Here is a 20969-nt window from a genome sequence, read left to right on the forward strand (position 1 = left end):
TTAAGTCATTGGAATGATGAAGACATGGTCCTCTAGTGATTTGTAACATTTGGCGTACATGTTTGGGCAAAAAATAAGGGATGGTCCCTAATATAATCTGACAACACATACAATATAAATTCAGATGGTCCCCCTAATCCCTTCAATGTAATTAACCATATTATCATACGAACACCAGTGTTTATGAGTTATCTAATTTTACAAGCAGTTATGAGATATAACATTTGATTATGAAAATAGAAAGAAAACAAATATTTGGCGCTAAAACAGACACAATTATAAAAGGCGCGTTAAAAATCAAAGACGAAGACGCCATTAAACTACACTAGTGATTGATTAATCATCTCTCTCTCTATCGTTATCAAGCAATATCCTTAAATCTCATTTAAATCTCTATCTCTAGCCTTCACTCTACAAAACTACTAATAACCAAAAATGTTCTCTCTTTGGCGATTCTAAAAGTATGGATTTTGCTCTCTGCTTTGTTTGTAATTGCGTTTCTTTTTTATGTAAAGTATTGATTTTTATGAGCCAATGGGTATCCTAGTTGATTCTCTGTGGTGTGTAGTGTCTTAGAACTTTTAGCCTTTGGTTAAATTAATTAAGAAACTTTGGTGAGGAGTGAGGATTGAGATCGAATAAAAATGGAGGGAAGAGGGTATATCTCACCTTCATTGGCTTCTTATCGGGAAGGAGGAGGAAGCAAGGGCTTGCCTCGACGGAGGCCAATGAGGCCGAGCTGTGACGCGCATAACGAGCTCATAACCTTACTCCACGGCTCTGATCCCGTAAGAATTGAGCTAAATCGTCTGGAGAACGAAGTCAGAGGTACAAGATTACGTTTTTAATGAGGATTTGACCTGTGAAAGGTTTACTACTTTGTGTTCCATCAACGTGCGTGCGTGTCATTCTTGTTTTAAAGCATTGACATGGTGGTCTACAGATAAGGAGAGAGAGTTATCTGAAGCCCAAGCAGAGATCAAAGCATTGAAGTTGTCTGAAAGACAACGTGAGAAGGCTGTTGAAGAGGTTCGTTTATCCCTTATTTATTAAGCTTCAGTTACACTAAAGCTCCCAACTTTTTTCGGTTTCTTGATTTGAATAATACTTACTTCATCTCCTTAGACCTTGTGTGGCATTGCATAATATCTGGTATTAGTTTCTTTGGTCAGTCATTAATATTGCTTGTATGTGATCTTAGTTCAGTTTGATTTATCTTATTCACCACAACCATCCCCTACAGAGCTTATTTAGATTTTGAGTTTTTTTTTTTTTTTAATTTTATATAACTTACCTCTTTACACTCACCTCTCTGCTGACTAATTTAAATGTTGAAGCTCACTGAAGAGTTGGGAAAGATGTCAGCTAAACTCAAGCTGATTGAAAACCTTCTTGAGAGTAAAGTATGTTATTTATTATCTCTCTATTTTCATTTGATTGCTCTTGATTTTGTGTCTAATGATGTTCTGTGTTGTGACAGAACCTTGAGATCAAGAAAATAAATGAAGAAAAGAAGGCTTCCACGGCAGCTCAGTTTGCAGCAGAAGCCTCTCTTCGCAGGGTCCATGCTGCTCAAAAGGATGACGACATGCCTCCTATTGAAGCTATCCTTGCTCCTTTAGAGGCTGAACTCAAGCTCGCAAGACAAGAAGTATACTCCTTTCTGAAATATCTTCGTAGTAGCTTTTGTTTCAATAAGTCATGAAGAGACATTTTAAACAGCATTCTCATCTGATTATTGGGTAGATTGCTAATCTCCAAGACGACAACAAATCACTTGACCGCCTTACCAAATCAAAGGAAGCAGCTTTGCTTGACGCCGAAAGGACGGTTCAGTCTGCATTGGCAAAGGCCTCAATGGTTGATGATCTTCAGAACAAGAACCAAGAATTGATGAAACAAATCGAAATTTGTCAGGTATGTCTTAGAACACCAGATTAGAGATCTCTTCCCTTTGCTTAAGACGTGGTGGTCTTATTTGTTGATACATTAGGAAGAGAATAGAATCATAGACAAGATGCACAGACAGAAGGTTGCAGAAGTTGAGAAGCTTATGCAGAGTGTGAGGGAGTTGGAAGAAGCTGTTCTTGCTGGTGGTGCAGCCGCTAATGCAGTGAGAGATTACCAGAGGAAATTTCAAGAAATGAATGTAGGCTTCTATACTGCCACAGTAACTTGTTCTTACTCTAGTCTCGTTGTGATTGTGTCTTTTTGGTATTTTTCTTATAGGAAGAGAGAAAGATTCTTGAACGGGAACTGGCTCGTGCTAAGGTTAATGCAAACAGAGTTGCTACTGTAGTAGCAAACGAGTGGAAAGATTCTAATGACCAAGTGATGCCTGTAAGGCAGTGGCTTGAAGAACGGAGATTCCTACAGGTCTTGTTTTTCGTTCCCGTACTTCTCATGCTCCTACGAGCTGTGTTGGTGGTTAACTAAAACTATTGCCGTTTCCTAATTCTGTTTGGACAGGGAGAAATGCAGCAACTACGTGACAAACTTTCCATAGCTGACCGAGCTGCAAAATCTGAAGCTCAGCTGAAGGTAGAATTTAGTCATGCTGGTTCGGTTAGTTCAGGTAGTTCGATTCTGTTAACTCGGTTCGAAATAAATCTTACCGAGTTAACCGTTCAGTAGTGGGTTAGTTTGATTTTTGAAAATCCTACCGAAGTTTTTGATTTCGGTAAAACTTTGGATGAGTTAGGTTAATTTCGGGTTAGTTTGGTTAGTTCATTTCGGGTTTTTGGTATGGTATGGTTTGGTTATAATTTTCCTAAACTGCATACCGAAAACCAAACTTAAACAAAAACCAACCGAATCGAACCGAACTCCTGACTCCTAACGCAGCTAACCAAAAATTTCAGTTCGGGTTAAAATCCTAGGCCTAGGTAGAATCATATATGCACATCTCTAGCTTTTTTAGATGGCCTTTAATTGCTGTTGCTAATTTTGCCTTTCTTAGGAGAAATTCCTTCTGCGGCTAAGAGTGTTAGAAGAGAGTCTAAAGAGGCCTACAAGCAACGGCAACAGAGGCACACCTGGTGTTAGAAGTTCAAGCAATGGGCCTTCTCGAAGACAATCCCTTGGTGGAACCGGAACCGAGACGAGTCCAAAATATTCATCAAACGGCTCTTTGACCAAGAGAACACCAAGTTCTCAGTCCAGATCATTGACTGCTAGTGCGAGCACTGTATTGAAGCATGCTAAAGGAACATCTGTATCATTCGATGGGGGAACCAGATCATTGGATAGAAACAAAGTGCTAATGAGTAGACCAGGATCAAATTTTTCTCTGAACCACCAGTCTTCTGAAGGAGCTAGCAGAGTTGAGTCGGGTAGCTCAGTAAAAGGGGAAGAATCAGATGAAAAGTCGACAGATAATGATAGTGTCCCAGGTGTTTTATACGATTTTCTGCAGAAAGAGGTGATAACATTAAGGAAAGCTGCTCATGAGAAAGATCAAAGCCTAAGAGACAAGGATGAAGCTATTGAGGTTGCCTTCACAGCCTTTAAATGTAATGTTATGTGGTAGTAAAGCCTTAAAGATTTGGTCTGTGTGTGTGTTTAGATGTTGGCGAAGAAGGTTGAAACATTAACAAAGGCGATGGAAGTTGAGGCAAAGAAGATGCGAAGAGAAGTAGCTGTAATGGGGAAAGAAGTTGCTGCCATGCGCGTGGATAAAGGACAACAAGATAGTAAAACCAGACGCCTCTCCTCCATCACTAAAGGATCTTCTAACACTGCTCAACTGCTTTCTGGAAGGTTATACTATGAGCTTTATACAAATATCATATCCAACAAGTATGTCACTTTGTGCACACATTTTGATCTTTTGCAGAATGTCCGGACGAATTGGGATGACAAGGAGCACACAATAACACTCTGATTCCCTCAAGCAACTCAGTCAATAACCGGTTTCTTGTACCAAATTGGTGAACCATCGGATGTGAAAGCATGTAAAGGAAAATACCGGTTTGGTTAGTTGTGAAAACTGGTTTTTGTTGTAGTTTAAGTTGGTATAGGAGAGGTAGGCTTTGTATTATGTAATATTTTAAGCTTTTAGTGTGATTGTTTGTCCCTTAGTGAAATATTTGGTAACATAATCTGGCAAAAAAGAGAGATGATCACAACTTAACCAAACAAATCCACATCAATTAAACCGGCTTCGTATTATGAACCGGTACGCATATCCCGGGACGTGGGATTTGATATTATTTTCAGTTTTGGCCTAAAAGTATTTATATATCTGAAAGAGCACACAATAACAAGCTTACTCCCCCAAGCATTTCGATCAGTAACCGATTGTTCTCTATTGTTGTCAAATTGATGAACCATTGGATTTGAAAGCATATAAAGGAAAAAAACGGTTTGGTTAGGTGTGAAAAAAACGGTTTCTTATTTTGTTGCTTTTGTATTATGTAACATTTTAAGCTCCTAGTGTGTGATTGTTTGTCCCTTAGTTATGTTAGTCAAATATTTTGGTAAGCAAAAAGAGAGATGATCACAACTTAACCGAACAAAAACCACATGAATTAAACCGGCTCCGTATCATGGACCGGCACGCGTATTCCACGACATGGAATTAAATATTATTTTCACTTTTGGCCCAAAAGTATTCTATATTTGCATAAGTAGGGCCCACTTTTCCCATTTGAAATTGTGTTTTCCATTAACGTGCTCTGCTCCATTGGTTCTTTCCCAGATTCATCAACCTCCCTACCGCCTCAAGAGATTTCAAATCCACCGTCCGATAACCTCTCCTAGCTTCCGTTCGATCTGGATCCAAGCGTCGGTGCGAGGTTTCGCTGAATCTTCGATCCGTTCCAGGGAAAAGAAAATGGCGACGATGAAAAGTTTGATAGGTCTGATTAACAAAATCCAGAGGGCGTGCACTGTCCTCGGAGATCACGGCGGCGAAGGAATGTCGCTCTGGGAAGCTCTCCCAACCGTCGCCGTCGTCGGTGGCCAGGTTTGATCTCTTCCTCTACACACGTAGAGATTTTCGTATATTAGATCCGATCTCGCTTTAACGGTGTTAACGTTTTTGAAATCAGAGTTCCGGAAAGTCTTCAGTTCTCGAAAGTGTCGTGGGGAGAGACTTTCTGCCTCGTGGATCTGGTAAAATTTTCCATTGAGAAGAATCTACACACTAGCTCTTCGTTAATGATTGACTGATTGTTCTGTTTATTATATCGACTTGACGTGCGCATTTGATTAGGTTACATTTGATTGATTAGGTATTGTTACTAGGAGGCCATTGGTGTTGCAGCTTCATAAGACCGAGGACGGAACAACCGAGTATGCTGAGTTTCTTCATGCTCCTAGGAAGAAGTTTACTGATTTTGGTAGGTTCATTGAATCTTTCATTGGAGCATTGCTCCTTTATGAGATTCAGAACGGTAGGTTTGGTTGATAAATATTATTCTGTTTTTGCAGCTGCTGTGCGAAAGGAAATCGAGGATGAAACTGATCGTATGACTGGGAAGTCCAAAGCAATCTCAAACATCCCAATTCAGCTGAGCATATATTCGCCTAATGGTTTGTGCTTTAGACCTATTTTTCATGTTGCACTGCCTTATTGTTGGTACTAGCAGCGATGAGTTAGATATCTTGATATCTCACTTTACACTTTCTCTCTGCAGTTGTTAATCTGACGCTCATAGATCTTCCGGGTTTGACCAAGGTTGCTGTAGGTAAGACTGTGATACGTCATATCATTGTTTCTTGCTTAAACAATTCACTGACATGGATGTTACTCTTTTAGAGGGACAACCGGAAAGTATCGTCGCTGACATTGAAAATATGGTCCGCTCTTATGTTGAGAAGGTCAGTCAGTTTTAATCTTAGCTATTGATTAGAAGGTTTTAAAGCTCTCGTCATTTTTTTCAAACCAAGTTGAATTGAAGCATGCATCGCACACGTACTAAAGTGATTCGGAAGGTTCATAATATTCTATAATGTTAACTCTGGAAGCTTATCCTATGAGCTGTTCTTTCTGCAGCCAAATTGCATTATATTGGCTATTTCTCCAGCTAATCAAGACATTGCTACATCAGACGCTATAAAACTTGCTAAAGAAGTTGATCCTACAGGTACTATCTAGATGTAGTCTTATAGTAGCTAATAATTAGTTACTTTTTACTCTCCACAACATTTCTAAAATTTTTAACTATATTATCCGTAGGTGAACGGACTTTTGGGGTGGCAACCAAGCTTGATATCATGGATAAAGGAACAGATTGTCTAGATGTAAGGATCTTTCTTTACTCCTGAAGGGTCTCAAATTAATCAATTAATTTGACACCTCCTCTCGGTATTTGATGAAGGTTCTTGAGGGAAGGGCATACCGTTTGCAACATCCCTGGGTGGGAATTGTGAATCGTTCACAGGCTGATATCAATAAGAGGGTCGATATGATTGCTGCGCGGAGGAAGGAGCGTGAATATTTTGAGACAAGTCCTGAATACGGGCACTTAGCCAGTAGGATGGGATCAGAATATCTAGCAAAACTCTTGTCTCAGGTACCCTTATGATTTACTAGCCCCGATTTCACCGAATGCATAGTGATTTACTTGCGTCCAACTTGTTCTTTTCCTCTCTGACAGCACTTGGAGACTGTCATCAGGCAGAAAATTCCCAGTATTGTTGCTTTGATCAACAAAAGCATCGATGAGATCAATGCAGAGCTGGATAGGATTGGGAGACCTATTGCCGTAGATTCAGGGGTAATATCTTAAACCATGATGTGATCACTATTCAGAGTTGCCTCAGACTCGAATGGATAATTCACCATTTTTTTGCTGTTATTCAGGCCCAGCTTTATACAATTTTGGAACTTTGTAGAGCATTTGATCGTGTCTTTAAGGAGCACTTGGATGGAGGGTAAGTGATTTTGTTATTTAGTCGTATAGCTCATGAATTCTTATGTCTGTAAAAGTAAATTACGTATCAATTTGGAGTCTATGAATGGTTTGCAAACCGTGGCTCTCCAATAGTTATAAACCACCTTAAAATAATTCAGTCCGTACTTGTTTAACCTCTTAGTTTCCAGACGAAGGATGTGCAGTTTTAGTATAATGTTTGCCAAAAAGTGCTTCTAACTATTTCACAGTGCAACTGTGCAAGTCTGGCGAAGTCGGTGTTCTCATATATATTATGTTGTTTGTACCAGACGACCTGGTGGAGACCGAATTTATGGAGTTTTTGACCATCAATTACCAGCAGCCTTGAAGAAACTTCCGTTTGATCGACATCTCTCAACCAAAAATGTTCAGAAGGTTGTTTCGGAAGCAGATGGTTATCAGCCACATCTTATTGCTCCTGAACAAGGATACAGAAGGCTCATTGATGGATCCATTAGCTATTTCAAAGGACCAGCTGAAGCCACTGTCGATGCAGTATGCTTCTGAACCTTTGTTAGATTCAGTTACCTGTTAGATTCCAATATATTGACAGATCTTTGACTCATGTTTGATATCTCCATAGGTGCATTTTGTATTGAAAGAGCTGGTCAGAAAGTCAATTTCAGAAACAGAGGTGAGAAGAGTCCTTCTGTTGTGAGAACTTCTCCTAGCTCTTTACGTTCTATTTCAACCCTAAAATGCCATTGTGTTTTTGTTTTCTCTTTCAGGAGCTGAAGCGATTCCCAACTCTAGCAAGCGATATAGCAGCAGCTGCAAATGAAGCTCTTGAAAGATTCAGAGACGAAAGCAGGAAAACAGTTCTGCGTCTGGTGGACATGGAATCCAGCTACCTCACTGTTGAGTTCTTCAGAAAACTTCACATGGAACCGGAGAAAGAGAAACCAAACCCGAGGAATGCCCCACAGCCAAACGCAGACATATACTCCGACAGTCACTTCAGAAAGATCGGTACGTGTCGCTTACCTCACGATGAATGAATGAGACATATCAAATGTGTGTTGACTTTGAATATAACTCAGGATCCAACGTGAGTGCATACATAAACATGGTCTGCGACACACTAAGAATCTCTCTCCCCAAAGCTGTTGTTTACTGCCAAGTTAGAGAAGCTAAGAGATCGCTCCTCAACTTCTTCTACGCTCAAGTCGGCAGGAAAGAGGTAAGTAATTTGCTAAACTATAGAATATCTGAATCAATATAAAAGAGTGATGGTCACTGATCAAATAAAAAAATGGGTGCAGAAGGAGAAGCTGGGGGCGATGTTGGACGAAGACCCACAGCTGATGGAACGAAGAGGAACATTAGCCAAACGGCTCGACCTTTACAAACAAGCTAGAGACGACATCGATGCTGTGGCTTGGAAGTAAGGTGTGATCAAAAAGGTTTCCTAAGAAATATTCTTTATATCTTTTAATTGCTTTGCTCGTGTGGGCACTTATGTTGGAAGTTCTAACCTCCTATCCATTGCTGCACACGCATACAGACGATAACTCGTATTTTCTTTTGCCGCTAATATTTGTTTCCCACTTTTTTGGTTTGTATTTATGATTCTTGAATACTGTTTTAGAACGGTTGAGTCGTATTTGATGTCTCTGGCACTCTTTACAATGTTAAGACAAAAGGATGATTGAACTATGAACAACACTTTAAGATAAGGAAAGAATTTGAGCCGCGTGTTTGTATTCTGAAGGTCTCTCCACATCTGGCTACTGCCACTTACTGTCTACCTGATAACAGAAACCAATGTAGACTCTTATAACACAAAAATGTGTATGTTTACAAATCTAACTATTTTAAAATTGTAGATATTTATTTCAGATTATATATTATTAGTTCAACCGTTCTACATGTGTGATTATGCATGTGGTTGCTAAGTATTATTTTAAAGGAGTGAACTAATAATTAGCTAAAATCTCTTGCAACGTATCAAATCCGTAATGATTTAACTAATGAGCATTCTTCACATGGTTCGTTTGAAAATAGACTAGAAGACAAATTCAAACTTACATTAAGTAATCCTTAAGATCTGGAATGTTAAATGTAGGAGCAAAGTCATGGAATCATCATCACAGCTGAGTTTGTACTTGTAATGCTTAAAATACGAGCTTCAACTTCCAGCTGTCAATCATTTGTCTGTTCTGTTTCTGGTGTTTGTCCTCCTGTTACTTTCTTCAGTTGACCTTTTTCACGAAGTCTCTCTCTTTATCTCGCCATTTTCTCCCCTGTGCGCAAGCTTTTTTGAGTTTTGAGGATTTGAGAGGCAGAGATCATGGAGGAAAGCCAAGAAGAACTTGCCTTGACCCAGTTAAGAAAATCAGTCGAGAAACTCTCTTCTTCCACAGAGGTAAATCAAAGTAAATGCTTTAGTTTCATATTACGAAGTTGAATCTTTTGGCCGTTTGGTTATCTTCTTAAGGTTGGTTTCACTGACAATATGTAGTTTAGAAGTTGAGAAAGCTCTGAGATTTGTTTCCATGAGCTTTCTGGTCTACACTCTTAGGGCGTGTGTCTTGTCTCACTGTCTCCCTAATGGTTCACATCAGAAACCTTTGCATTGCAAAAAGTTTAGTAGAAAGCATTCAAAAATCAGAAAATCTGATCCACCGGTTGTTTTGTTGTTTACTCTGAAAGGGATATGAGAAACCGACATTGATGAGGTTCCTGATTGCAAGATCAATGAACCCAAACAAGGCAGCAAAGATGTTTGTAGACTGGCAAAAGTGGAGAGCCTCCATGATACCTCCCCCCGGATGCATCCCAGATTCAGAAGTGAAGGATGAACTGGAAACAAGAAAGATGTTTCTTCAGGGTCCAACCAAATCAGGACAACCTCTGGTAGTTTGCAAGGTCTCCAAGCATTTTCCGTCCAAGGATCAACTTCCTTTCAAAAGTAATCACCAACTTCTATAACCTATCACTTGTTCCAAATCTTGATTGTTCTCAAGATTCTTTTGTGTTGCAGAGTTCCTTGTTCATGTGCTAGACAAATCTATTGCAAGGTTGAAACCAAAACTATAAAGCATATATCCTTTTGATTTCGTTTACCTGACAAGGCTCTTTGGTACAGTGCCATCCAAGGAAAAGAAGTAGGAGATGAAAAGGTGGCATGCCTTATTGATCTGCAAAACATTACATACAAGAACCTTGACGCTCGTGGAACTATAACCGGCTTTCAAATCTTACAAGTAATCAAATCATCTCCTCTTTTTTCTTCTAGAAAACGCAGATCACTTCTTTGCAAGTTTATATAATAAACTAATCTACAGGCTTACTACCCGGAACGCCTCTCAAAATGCTACATCTTGCATATGCCTGGAATTTTCGTGACACTTTGGAGATTTGTCTGCCGTTTTCTAGACAAAGCAACTAAAGAGAAGGTTTGATCTTTAATATTCTCGTGATGTATCTATCTATCTATCTCGACAGGTTCTTAAGCAAATCTCAAACGCATTACCTTTCATTGACTAGATTGTAATAGTAACGGATGCTGAAGAACAGCAAAGACTAGAAGAGGAAGTAGGACTAGATGCCTTGCCTGAAGAATATGGTGGACGAGCTAAGCTAACAGCATTCCAAGATGTTCTTCTTCCTCTGGCTGCTCCATGAATGCTAACACCAAACACTAATGCTTCGCTCTTTATTTCTTTTGGGAGCATTTAACACCATAAATCTTGGCGCTTTCATGATTAGAACAAAACTTTTGTTATTACAACTTTTCAACTACTTTAACCTTCCATAAGAAGCAACTAAACACATCTAATTGAGAGATCCCAATTTGTGAGATTCGGTATTTAGTACTCCCTCCATTTCATTTTAATTATTGTTCTAGTTTTACGCACACAGATTAATAAAACATATGATTTTGTATATTTTTAAAAGAAAAACACAATTACCTATACACTTAAACACATTTCAACCAATAGAAAAATAAAGTAGAGAATCTTAATAATAAATTTTACATTGAAACTATAAAACGATACTTATTTTGAAACGAAATTTTTTCTCCAAAACGATAATTAAATCGAAACAGATGGAGTAGTAGTAGTAAAATCATGGGATATCCTCACAGCTGTGTAGTGGTGAGGTAATTAATAACAGAAGTTAAAGAGATGACGAGAGTTTCAACATCCACCTGTCTATTTTCGGTGCCGTTAAGACACAAAGTACACAAATCATTTTATCTTTTTCTGGACTTTTTGATGGTTTCCGGGTTTCTGTCAACGTCAATATCATCAAAGCTCTTTTACTTTTTTTAAACCGACTTTTGCGTGTGCATGTGCACGGGCCACATATCTAGCTTTCTCTCATTCATTATAATCTGTTTTTTTTTTTTTTTTTTGAGAAAGGTTCTTTATAATCTGTTGGGCAGGTGTACATCAACATCAAAGACTCTCTCTTTCTCTCACTCTCTATCATCTCTTCGCAAGCCTTTTCCAGTTCTGAGGAGCTCAGAGCCAAAGATAATGGAGGAAAGCCAAGAAGAACTTGCCTTGACCCAGTTGAGAAAATCGGTCGAGAAACTCTCTTCTTCCACAGAGGTAAACCTTAACAGTAGAGGAAGTTTAGTAAAAGGCATTCACATCAGAAAATCTGATTCCTGTGTTGTTTTTGTCATGTTGTTTCCTTTGAAGGGATATGAAGCACCCACATTGATGAGGTTCTTGGTTGCAAGATCAATGAATCCAAACAAGGCAGCAAAGATGTTTGTGGATTGGCAGAAATGGAGAGCATCCTTGGTTCCTCCAAATGGGATCACAGACTCAGAAGTGAAGGATGAACTGGATTTCAGAAAAGTCTGTCTTCAGGGTCCAACCAAATCAGGACACCCTATGGTTCTTGTCATAACCTCTAAGCATTTCCCTGCTAAGGATCAAGTTATCTTCAAGAGTAATCATCTCTCACTCTATTCAAGACTTTTGACTTTCACTAAATGTAAACTGTTCATTTAGTAGATACATGTTCTGTTTGTGATCCTCCACGTAAGCTTTCATGTTCTTTTGTTATTGAGTAGTTTCATTTTCATCCCTGTGATCCAGTTGACTACAGATGGGAAGTTTAAAGCTTTTTAGTCAATATTATGTATTTTCTTTTAGTGGAGCATTGAGATTAGACTCTATGGGCTGATGTTCAATAAAACAAAAAAAAAAGGTATATATGGACTAATCTTTCATGTGTTTGGTGTTGCAGAGTTTGTTGTTCATGTGCTAGACAAAACAATAGCAAGGTGTGTAGACATCACTGGAACCAAAACATTTCAAAACGCTAACATTCATGTTTCTTGATTGTATTACACACTTTTTTTGTAATTTCAGTGGCATCAAAGGCAAAGAAGTAGGAGATGAGAAGTTAGTAGCCGTTATCGATCTTTCAAACATTACATACAAGAACCTTGATGCTCGTGGACTAATCACTGGCTTTCAATTCTTACAAGTAAACATCTCTTTATCTCTCTCAATAATGTAGATTACACATCAACACAAAAAGAGTCTCATATATTTATTTATTTTAAATTGAAAATGTTTCTCTAGTCTTACTACCCGGAACGCCTAGCAAAATGCTACATCTTGCACATGCCTGGATTCTTCTTGACCGTTTGGAGATTTGTTTGCCGTTTTCTAGACAAAGCAACTAAGGAAAAGGTTTGAGATCTTTAATACTCTCGTGATGTAATAGTACCTCCACAGGTTCTTGAGCAAATCTCAAGAACATTAGTCTTTGTTTTTGTCGTTGTATAGATTGTGATAGTAACGGAGGGAGAAGAAGAGAGAAAGTTCAAGGAGGAGATCGGACTAGATGCATTGCCGGAAGAATATGGTGGTAGAGCTAAGCTCACACTAATCCAAGATGTTCTTCTTCCTCAGACAGCTCCCCAAATGTTAACAACAAACAATGATAATGTTTAACTCTTAAGGATCAGTTACTGTACTGCTTTGTTGGTTTATACTATGTAATGACTATAACAAAACTTTCGTTAGAGAAGCAATGAAACACGTGAGAAAGTTGTGCTAATATACTCAAATCTGGTAAACGATCTGTTTTGCTTCCCACTTTAAAAAACATTCTTGCTGTTTTTGGTTTTGAAGTTCTTATAAAGTCGCAACCTTTTTAAACTTTCCAGAAGTAGCAACTAAAACACATTGTTTTTTTTTTTTGAGCAACACTATTACACATTGTAAGATAAGGTATTTAGTAGTCATGAGGTAATAAAAACAAAAGTCAAAAGAGAGACAAGAGTTTCAACATCCACCTGTCTAATTTTGCTACCGTAACGTAAAGACACAAGTACACAATCCATTCGGACTGTTTCTGGACTCTTTACTAATTTTTTTTTTCTGGACTCTTTACTTTCTTCAACTTACTTTATTATCTGTGCGCAAAGTGTACATCAAAGACTATCTTTCTCTCCCTCTCTCCAATCTCTTCGCAAGCCTTTTGAGTTCTGAGGACCTGAGAGCTAAAGATTATGGAGGAAAGCCAAGAACTTGCTTTGACCCAGTTGAGAAAATCGGTCGAGAAACTCTCTTCTTCCACAGAGGTAAATCAAATCAGATACGCTTTACAAGTTGTATCTTTTGGTTCTACTATGTTAAAACTCTGTCTGTGTCTGATTAGTTTTTCTCTGTTGTGGTTTTTGTTGTTTCCTCTGAAGGGATATGAAGTGCCGACATTGATGAGGTTCTTGGTTGCAAGGTCAATGAATCCAGACAAGGCAGCAAAGATGTTTGTGGATTGGCAAAAATGGAGAGCCTCCATGGTCCCTCCAAATGGGATCCCAGACTCAGAAGTGAAGGATGAATTGGAATTCAAAAGGATCTATCTTCAGGGTCTTACTAAATCTGGACAACCTTTGGTAATTTGTCAGGTCTCCAAGCATTTCCCTGCCAAGGATCCAGTTACCTTCAAGAGTAATTACATCTCACTCTATTAAGACTTTGACTTTCACTGAATATAAACTAGTCATTGAGTATATAAGTATTCTGTTTGGAAACTTCAATGTAAGCTTTCATGTTAGTTCCATTTAAATCCATGTGATCCACTTGACTACAGATGCAAATAGTGTAAAGTTGCTGAGTCCATATTATGTGTGGTTTTTTAGTAGATTCTTGAGAATATAAGTATCAATGGACTAATCTTTCATGTGTTTGGTGGTGTTGCAGAGTTTGTTGTTCATGTGCTAGACAAAACAATAGCAAGGTATTTTATACATCACTGAAACCCAAAACATTTCAAAACGCTGGTATTCAGGTTACTAGACTGTATTATACACTTTTTTTTTGTTTCAGTGGCATCAAAGGCAAAGAAGTAGGAGATGAGAAGTTAGTAGCCGTTATTGATCTGTCAAACATTACATACAAGAATCTTGATGCTCGTGGATTTATCACCGGCTTTCAATTCTTACAAGTAAGCATATCATCCTCTTTATCTCTCTCAATAATGTGCTTCATATGCCTAGGCGTTTTAAACCTTACCCGAACCGAAACCAAACTGTTATAAAGAAATACCCGGGGAGGTACGTTCGGGTTCAGGTACAATCCAAACTAGGATCCGAAAATCCAGAATTAGATAAAATCTTTAAACATATCAAGTTAAGATAATTTAGATATTTTATAGTATTTTAGAGATTTTTGTAATTTGTGTTTTTCGCATATTTTTAGTTAGTTAAGGTAGTTTAAATAGTTTTGTATTAGAATTTTGAATAACTTATAGATTTTGAATATTTTTTTGTTAATTTTATTAGTTTTTTTAAGATTTATGGGCGCTTTTAGACATTGATTATAATCCAAACCAAAACCGGAAACCAAAACCCGATGAAATTGAATTAAACCCGGCCGGAAATTTACCTGACTGAAATGTCTCAAAAATTCAAAAATCTGAATCAACCGAACGCCAATGCATATATTATTTCACAACCACAGAACATGTCTCATCTTCTTTTAATCTTTTGAACATGTTTCTCCAGTCTTACTACCCCGAACGCCTTGCAAAATGCTACATCTTGCATATGCCTGGATTCTTCTTGACCGTTTGGAGATTCATCTGCCGTTTTCTAGAGAAAGCTACTCAGGAAAAAGTATGTTCTTTAAACTTCTCATGATCTACCTCTCTCTCTCCACAGGTTCTTGAGCAAACCTCAAGACCATTGGTTTTTGGTTTGCACTTTTACAGATTGTGATAGTAACGGACGAAGAAGAAGAGAGAAAGTTCAAGGAAGAGATCGGAGTAGATGCCTTGCCGGAAGAATATGGTGGCCAAGCTAAGCTCACACTAATCCAAGATGTTCTTCCTCAGACGTCTACATAAATGTTAAGAACAAACAATAATAAATTAATAATGTTTGACTACTGTGACACTAAACACTGCATTAATCCTTATTATTAATCTCTGTACCATTTAGTTGTTCTTATTCTGTAATGACTATTAACAAAACTTTCTTTAGAGAAGCAATGAAACACATGAGAAAGTTGTGCAAATATATACTCAAATCTCCAGTGAAGGATCGCTTTTGATTACCACTTTCAAACAACCTGCTGTTTATTGTTTTAAGGTGCAAAACGCATGTCGTTCTTAAATTCGTCGATTTAAAAAGCGTATTGTTTTGGTTTTTGAAGTTCTTATAAAGTCACTACCGTTTGTCTATCGTCGCCGCCTCCTAACCCACTCTCACTTCTCCCGGCGGCGACAATGGCGACGAGGAAGATCTGGGCGAGTGTTTACTTTGTGTTCTTTTCACTGTGTATCTTTTTTGTTCAAATGTTTGGTTGTGTTAAAGAGAGAGGCCCTTTACCCTTTCTTGGTCTTCGCAGAATGACACAGAAGTGAAAGTAACAGCGACGTGTATACGTGTTCCGCTAATGCGTGCTCATGCAGAGAGTGTGAATCTCCAGTTTGAGAATCCTCTCGATGAGGTAATAATTATAATAATACACATTTTCTACTAAATATTTGTTAGTAGTTCTTGAAGAATGGGTTGCTTTAAGTTTCCTAATGAATGTACCCCTAGAAATAGATGTAATCAGTGTTAGTAGGCTTGGATAGTTCTTGAGGCAGTTGTGATTCTTCTTGAGCGACAAAAAAAGAATCTTATGATGTTGTGTATTATAACAGAACACAGCAAGGGAGCTGTTGAAGAAAGCACCTGGAGTTTATATTATAGACGACCGCTCTTCAAACACCTTCCCTACTCCACTTGATGTCTCTAACAAAGACGATGTTGCGGTTGGTAGGATCAGGCGAGATGTGTCTCAAGATGGCAATTTCGGGTAAGTAAAAAGTTTCACACACTCTCTTGTGTCTTGAATTTGGACAACCAAATGTGTTTTTTTTTTTTCATTTGGTTAATAATGGCTTATAATAACTTTTGTGAATTTTTCAGGCTGGACATATTTGTTTGTGGAGATCAAATAGGCGCTGCTCTAAATGCTGTTCAGATCGCTGAGATGCTACTCTGATTCTGCATGATCAGATTTGAGCCAAGGACTTGTCTCATTTTTGCTGTGGAAGTTCTTATGTTCCCATATTTGACCAATTTTGTTATTTCTCAATCGTGAACTTTATCTCTGAATAAATCAAGAAATCTCCATTTATATGTCGCAATTTAGGAAGAAATAATAAAAAAAGTCACTGTATACAAAAAAAATAATGCTATTTTTTTCAAGAAGAGGCAAGAAAGCGTTGGCGATGTAGTAGACCAAACTTGACGTGCAAGTTAAGTTTCCCTTTTTCCAAGTAAAGCCTAGCTCCAGTGACTAACCAATGACCAGGACTATGTTGAGGTCCTCTACATAACTGCGAAAGATCCACGAACTTCACAATCTTGTTATTCGCCGGCACAGGAGGTCCTCTGGGGAAGACACCGGAATCCAAAACGACCTCGTTTTTGTCCTTGTTATCAACCATATTATGATGAACACTCCCACTAGTCAACGGTAAGCTCATTGTTGAGAAGATACCCGATTTTTTCGAAGTCCCTGGTCCATGGACCCATTCCTTCTGAACGACTTTGTGATCAGAGACTCCGGTGAAACGGAGACGGAGATGGAGAACGGATTTTGAGCCGTGTTTCTTCACTTCTAGCTGTGCTCCGGTGACTATGTAAGCGACGTTGTTTGAGTTTTTGCTGGTTGTTGTTGTTGTTGTGATCCAGTTTGGGTCGTACTTCACTGGAGCTGTACACACGTGTGAGAACTTTTTACCGTTTAAAGGTTCGAAGTACCGGTTGCTGTCGGAGATTTCGTCGGAGCCTCTCCATATGTGATCGTCGGTGATCTTTTCATTAACCGTTGTCCTCGTGTTCTCTAGGTGTTGCAAGTGTATAGCCAGCCTGATGTACAGAAAATTCATTATTATTGTGTTACGTATATAGATAAACTTTATTAAAAACCGCATTTGTACACAAATTATGAAAGAGAAGTATCATATATAAGACAACACTAAAACTTTTTTATTCGAGAAATAGCACACAATTGAACAATTCTTTAAATAACAATTATTAAAAGTTAAAAAGCCAATATGGATTCTTTGGAGGATCTGGAAGAGTAGAAATCAAGTAGTCTATGGGCGGCAGCAATCTAGTTGGCAAATGGACCTCAAACATGCTAAACAGGAAGCACAAGAATGGATGTTGGTATTGTATAAGAATAAAGAGAATTGTGGAGTAAGTCCAACTGGAATGGTAAGACGATACTCACAATGGCAGAAGCCAATACAGAGTTATGTGAAGATCAATTATGATGGAAGTAGGTGTCTTAACATGTCAACGGCAGGATGGATATTTAGAACTGATCAAGGCATATTCATCGGTGGAGGTCAAAGTAAACGTGAAGTATTTGGATCCGGAAGTTTAGAAACAGGGCTACAGGCACTCCTAAGCAATGCAACACACATGGGGTAAAGGTCACTGAAAAGTAGTGTTTGAAGGAGATAATATACAAGTTCATGAACTACTGACTACCTCAAAGAGAAACTTTCATATGCACAATTGGATACGAGAAATTCAAGGCTGGAAGGAGAAATTTGAAGATGCTTCATTCAGATGGATACCAAAAGAAGACAATAAAACAGCAGATTTTTTGGCTAAACAATTTCATCGATCTACTACTAATTTCAACTCTATTAATTATGTTCCTGTAAACATAACTCAAATCCTCCATGAGGATTATATTTCATCAAATCATTAAAGAAGCTATGCTTGTCGTTAAAAAAAAGAAAAAAAAATTATATTTGTGTTTGAGTTTAGTGATAGAAATTTAGAATTTATTATTTAAAGGGTGAGCTTAAAATAATGGTTTGAGGTTTGGATTAATTTAAGGTTATCCTCTAACTGATTTTTTTGTATGCTATTTTTGTTATAAATTTTTTATACTATCTAAGAAATTTCCCTATATAGTTTTTTCTTTTCATTCTAGACTATTAAGCCATATCTCCTTGGCTAGCAAAGTGTTATTTAGCTTTGAGCCATATTCTTTTCATGCCTAACTGGCTTTTTTTTTTTTTTTTTTTTTTTTGAACACAAACATGCCTAACTGGCTAGCTCTGTTTTTTATAGCTAAGAAGTTATAGTTAGTTCTTATAAGTTATAACAAATATCTTGCTTTGGTAGACTTTTACCTATTGCATTTCTTGCCTTCGAGGAAAAATCGCATTCCTGTGACTGGGTTCTTCTCACTAGTCACCTAAAACCGAAAAGATTTTAAAAACTCAAAACTTAGTAAAACGTAATACTTTTACATGTACGTGTAAGTGACAGTGAAGAAAATAAAAAAATGCAAGCAAGAATTATAGATGTGCTAAACGTACAGGAGTGGTGTTAACGTATAGTTTTGGACCCAAGAAGTTGATGTGAAGTGACGGATACGCCGAAGCCATATTTGGCGCTGCTCCAAACGGAAGGTCGTTATGAATCGGAGCCCACGTTCTAGGCCCAGAAAACTCCAAAAAGTACTGTACGTCCATCAACGGCGGCTTGTCTGTCAAAATTACCAAATTTAACACCTTCGATCATTGACCTTACTACTCCCTTCAATAGTCAACTACTAAGATTAGAGTAGATAAGTGAAAGAAATTACATCTGAGGTAGAGAGACATGGCATGAGATAGAAGACCACAGCCAGGAACGTCTTTGAGTAGTGATGTGATCGGAATAAAGTTGAAATTGATCGCGTCTGGCATGTCCGGGACTGTTATTAGCCATTCGCTATGGCTCTTTGCTCGTCCATCACCTCCTCTTTTCGCGCATATAACCGTTATCCCCTGAAAATGTAAATTGTTTTTCTAGTGATGAGAATGTTACATTATACTATTTGTTGTTTTAGATTATATGAAACTTACTTACATCTTTGGAGTTTATCGAAAAATTATTGAAAGCAACGGTTTGTTTGTCATCAAATACATTGAACGCCTCCGGAAACTGCAACATTGAACTCTAGTTGTGAACACAAATGAAATATGTTGTGCTTAAGTTGGTTTTATCAGCTTAAGTTAAACTGAGCTGACCTTGGGCTGAAACTGTGAGTGGTGATTGGCCTTGTTAGGCCGGTGTGAAGAAAGAAGACAAGTTCCGGTGAACAATTGGTCGCCGAGATCGTAGAGATGGTGACGGAGGAGGTCAGTGTCGAGATCGGAAGATTTGTCTTGTCTCACAACAACAACATCTTGTCCTCCTACGCTTACCCCAGTTATTACGTGTGTTCCATATTTCTCTATAAACCTGTCCATTTAAAATGTTTATTTTTATATTACGATAATATTGACAAAATATTACGTGTTATATAATAAGACTATAAAATCAATTTTGGTGGCTATAGTTTACATTATTGTTTCAAAGTCTTTGCAAATAACATTCAGTTCTTCAGTTTACAGTTATTCTAAGTTTATATTATTTTTTCAACTCCGGTTCAATTAAATAGTGTCTAGAAAATCAAGTTTATTCCTGATTTTTTGGTACGTTCATAGTTGAAATCGTTGACGATTGATTTTAGTAGTTAAGTAGAAAAAAATATTGGAGAAATACAGAAATATTCCACATTATTAAATGATAACATAGAATTAGTCAAAGAATTGGAAAATTTGAAAAAAAACTTTGATGATTATGCTGTAATGTAATGCCACACAAGTAATTCATTAAATGAAAGATTAGAAAGAAAGAAAAAAACGAATTATAATACCTGGCTAGTAACTGCGGGTCCCAGTAAGACGGAACAGCGTTTCGAACGCGATCAGTGAGACGCAAACGATTGGGATTGTGGATGTGTAGATTAAATAGCGTTATGATAGACGCGTCGAGACCTAAAGATTTGACGTTTGCGGCGTCAGTGGCCCATGACCCGCTTTGAAACCCGAACGTCGCGTTGAAATTCCCCGACGGTATTTTTCCGGTCACCGATGACCTCTTATTAAAATATTCCGACATCTGTTTTGCAAAACAGAACACACACACGTATAAAACATCTATGCTATAAACTAATAGTAAAAATGATTTAATTGAGAAGGACCTTGTTGAAGTCAAGAATGTCCGAACGAAACCGAGTACGTTCTCCTTTGTCGCAGTTAATATCGGCGGAGACATTCTGAATAGCTCCGAAGCCAGGAACATGCAGTTCTCTGTTTTGAGTTTCGTCGAGGACAACCAACCTGTCATCACCGCCGTCTCCGTCTTTGCAGTATTTTAACCGGAAATCCGCCGTTATATCGAGCCCTCTGCCAAGACTCTTAACCACCGTTTCTACCACATCTCCGCCGCCGCCGGCTCTGTTCATCTTTGTTTCCTGTGGATGTGGTAGTTAAAGCAGCGATTCTTTTGTGGGAAATGAGGAATACATATATAAACTAAATAATGTTTTATAGCTTGTAATGTTGATTAATCATCAACTTAATTATTAGTATATATATAATCTTGAACAGAAGAGAAGAACGTGATACTTTGATTAAAGTATGAAACCGACGGTTAACAGCGCCGCTTGTGAAGTCTTCGGAGGAACACGTAAATAGATTAATTGCACCGGTGTATTTTAATAAACATTATCATGATTTTGGTATGCGTTACATTTGATT

The 20969-nt window shown here is 38.0% G+C and overlaps 6 protein-coding genes across 6 annotated transcripts; 5 read left to right on the forward strand and 1 right to left on the reverse strand.

Moving 5' to 3' along the window:
• Positions 1-404: 404 nt before the first annotated feature.
• On the forward strand, positions 405-4198 carry LOC106434647 (microtubule-associated protein 70-4). The gene is made up of 11 exons (XM_022691458.2): positions 405-828; positions 944-1029; positions 1338-1403; positions 1481-1651; positions 1747-1917; positions 1994-2149; positions 2230-2376; positions 2470-2541; positions 2960-3490; positions 3566-3759; positions 3836-4198. Exons 1-11 carry the CDS (start codon positions 645-647, stop codon positions 3873-3875), a joined length of 1818 nt encoding a protein of 605 aa, XP_022547179.2. The 5' UTR covers positions 405-644; the 3' UTR covers positions 3876-4198.
• Positions 4199-4671: 473 nt separating this feature from the next.
• LOC106415953 (phragmoplastin DRP1C) lies at positions 4672-8511 on the forward strand. The gene is made up of 16 exons (XM_013856766.3): positions 4672-4966; positions 5052-5115; positions 5235-5342; positions 5434-5535; positions 5640-5690; positions 5762-5823; positions 5999-6089; positions 6182-6246; positions 6324-6518; positions 6603-6722; positions 6809-6879; positions 7169-7394; positions 7483-7533; positions 7628-7868; positions 7940-8079; positions 8162-8511. Exons 1-16 carry the CDS (start codon positions 4835-4837, stop codon positions 8285-8287), a joined length of 1845 nt encoding a protein of 614 aa, XP_013712220.2. The 5' UTR covers positions 4672-4834; the 3' UTR covers positions 8288-8511.
• Positions 8512-8835: 324 nt separating this feature from the next.
• LOC106411768 (CRAL-TRIO domain-containing protein YKL091C) lies at positions 8836-10703 on the forward strand. Its single transcript, XM_013852587.3, has 6 exons — positions 8836-9264; positions 9552-9810; positions 9883-9919; positions 9988-10105; positions 10187-10297; positions 10389-10703. Exons 1-6 carry the CDS (start codon positions 9190-9192, stop codon positions 10524-10526), a joined length of 738 nt encoding a protein of 245 aa, XP_013708041.2. The 5' UTR covers positions 8836-9189; the 3' UTR covers positions 10527-10703.
• A 545-nt stretch (positions 10704-11248) lies between these two features.
• LOC106411767 (CRAL-TRIO domain-containing protein YKL091C-like) lies at positions 11249-12948 on the forward strand. Its single transcript, XM_013852586.3, has 6 exons — positions 11249-11458; positions 11552-11807; positions 12108-12144; positions 12233-12350; positions 12449-12559; positions 12656-12948. Exons 1-6 carry the CDS (start codon positions 11384-11386, stop codon positions 12821-12823), a joined length of 765 nt encoding a protein of 254 aa, XP_013708040.2. The 5' UTR covers positions 11249-11383; the 3' UTR covers positions 12824-12948.
• Positions 12949-13223: 275 nt separating this feature from the next.
• LOC106411769 (CRAL-TRIO domain-containing protein YKL091C-like) lies at positions 13224-15391 on the forward strand. The gene is made up of 6 exons (XM_013852588.3): positions 13224-13455; positions 13570-13825; positions 14078-14114; positions 14204-14321; positions 14881-14991; positions 15087-15391. The coding sequence occupies exons 1-6, from the start codon at positions 13384-13386 to the stop codon at positions 15219-15221; spliced, it is 729 nt and encodes a 242-aa protein (XP_013708042.2). The 5' UTR covers positions 13224-13383; the 3' UTR covers positions 15222-15391.
• A 1087-nt stretch (positions 15392-16478) lies between these two features.
• Positions 16479-20740, reverse strand: LOC106411816 (MACPF domain-containing protein At1g14780-like). Its single transcript, XM_048765264.1, has 8 exons — positions 20411-20740; positions 20084-20328; positions 19413-19626; positions 19252-19326; positions 18986-19169; positions 18717-18886; positions 18528-18592; positions 16479-17241 (listed from the first exon to the last, which is right to left on the reverse strand). Exons 1-8 carry the CDS (start codon positions 20672-20674, stop codon positions 16572-16574), a joined length of 1887 nt encoding a protein of 628 aa, XP_048621221.1. The 5' UTR covers positions 20675-20740; the 3' UTR covers positions 16479-16571.
• Positions 20741-20969: the final 229 nt, after the last annotated feature.

This window comes from Brassica napus, chromosome C8 (genome assembly GCF_020379485.1).
Source record: "Brassica napus cultivar Da-Ae chromosome C8, Da-Ae, whole genome shotgun sequence".
In the NCBI taxonomy this organism is placed as follows: Eukaryota; Viridiplantae; Streptophyta; class Magnoliopsida; order Brassicales; family Brassicaceae; genus Brassica; species Brassica napus.

What these genes read in the sequence shown, in the direction of transcription:
- LOC106434647 (XM_022691458.2), top strand. Translation starts at nt 645, where the DNA reads ATGGAGGGAAGAGGGTATATCTCACCTTCATTGGCTTCTTATCGGGAA. An exon ending in AACAAATCGAAATTTGTCAG is followed by an intron (nt 1,918 to 1,993) that starts GTATGTCTTAGA and finishes TTGATACATTAG; the next exon opens with GAAGAGAATAGAATCATAGA. An exon ending in GGAAATTTCAAGAAATGAAT is followed by an intron (nt 2,150 to 2,229) that starts GTAGGCTTCTAT and finishes TTTTTCTTATAG; the next exon opens with GAAGAGAGAAAGATTCTTGA.
- LOC106415953 (XM_013856766.3), top strand. Translation starts at nt 4,835, where the DNA reads ATGGCGACGATGAAAAGTTTGATAGGTCTGATTAACAAAATCCAGAGG. An exon ending in TAGCAAAACTCTTGTCTCAG is followed by an intron (nt 6,519 to 6,602) that starts GTACCCTTATGA and finishes CCTCTCTGACAG; the next exon opens with CACTTGGAGACTGTCATCAG. An exon ending in CTATTGCCGTAGATTCAGGG is followed by an intron (nt 6,723 to 6,808) that starts GTAATATCTTAA and finishes GCTGTTATTCAG; the next exon opens with GCCCAGCTTTATACAATTTT.
- LOC106411768 (XM_013852587.3), top strand. Translation starts at nt 9,190, where the DNA reads ATGGAGGAAAGCCAAGAAGAACTTGCCTTGACCCAGTTAAGAAAATCA. An exon ending in AACTCTCTTCTTCCACAGAG is followed by an intron (nt 9,265 to 9,551) that starts GTAAATCAAAGT and finishes TTACTCTGAAAG; the next exon opens with GGATATGAGAAACCGACATT. An exon ending in CTAGACAAATCTATTGCAAG is followed by an intron (nt 9,920 to 9,987) that starts GTTGAAACCAAA and finishes TCTTTGGTACAG; the next exon opens with TGCCATCCAAGGAAAAGAAG.
- LOC106411767 (XM_013852586.3), top strand. Translation starts at nt 11,384, where the DNA reads ATGGAGGAAAGCCAAGAAGAACTTGCCTTGACCCAGTTGAGAAAATCG. An exon ending in CTAGACAAAACAATAGCAAG is followed by an intron (nt 12,145 to 12,232) that starts GTGTGTAGACAT and finishes TTGTAATTTCAG; the next exon opens with TGGCATCAAAGGCAAAGAAG. An exon ending in CTGGCTTTCAATTCTTACAA is followed by an intron (nt 12,351 to 12,448) that starts GTAAACATCTCT and finishes ATGTTTCTCTAG; the next exon opens with TCTTACTACCCGGAACGCCT.
- LOC106411769 (XM_013852588.3), top strand. Translation starts at nt 13,384, where the DNA reads ATGGAGGAAAGCCAAGAACTTGCTTTGACCCAGTTGAGAAAATCGGTC. An exon ending in AACTCTCTTCTTCCACAGAG is followed by an intron (nt 13,456 to 13,569) that starts GTAAATCAAATC and finishes TTTCCTCTGAAG; the next exon opens with GGATATGAAGTGCCGACATT. An exon ending in AGAAAGCTACTCAGGAAAAA is followed by an intron (nt 14,992 to 15,086) that starts GTATGTTCTTTA and finishes GCACTTTTACAG; the next exon opens with ATTGTGATAGTAACGGACGA.
- LOC106411816 (XM_048765264.1), bottom strand. Translation starts at nt 20,674, where the DNA reads ATGAACAGAGCCGGCGGCGGCGGAGATGTGGTAGAAACGGTGGTTAAG. An exon ending in GACCCGCAGTTACTAGCCAG is followed by an intron (nt 19,627 to 20,083) that starts GTATTATAATTC and finishes TTAAATGGACAG; the next exon opens with GTTTATAGAGAAATATGGAA. An exon ending in TTTCGATAAACTCCAAAGAT is followed by an intron (nt 19,170 to 19,251) that starts GTAAGTAAGTTT and finishes TTACATTTTCAG; the next exon opens with GGGATAACGGTTATATGCGC.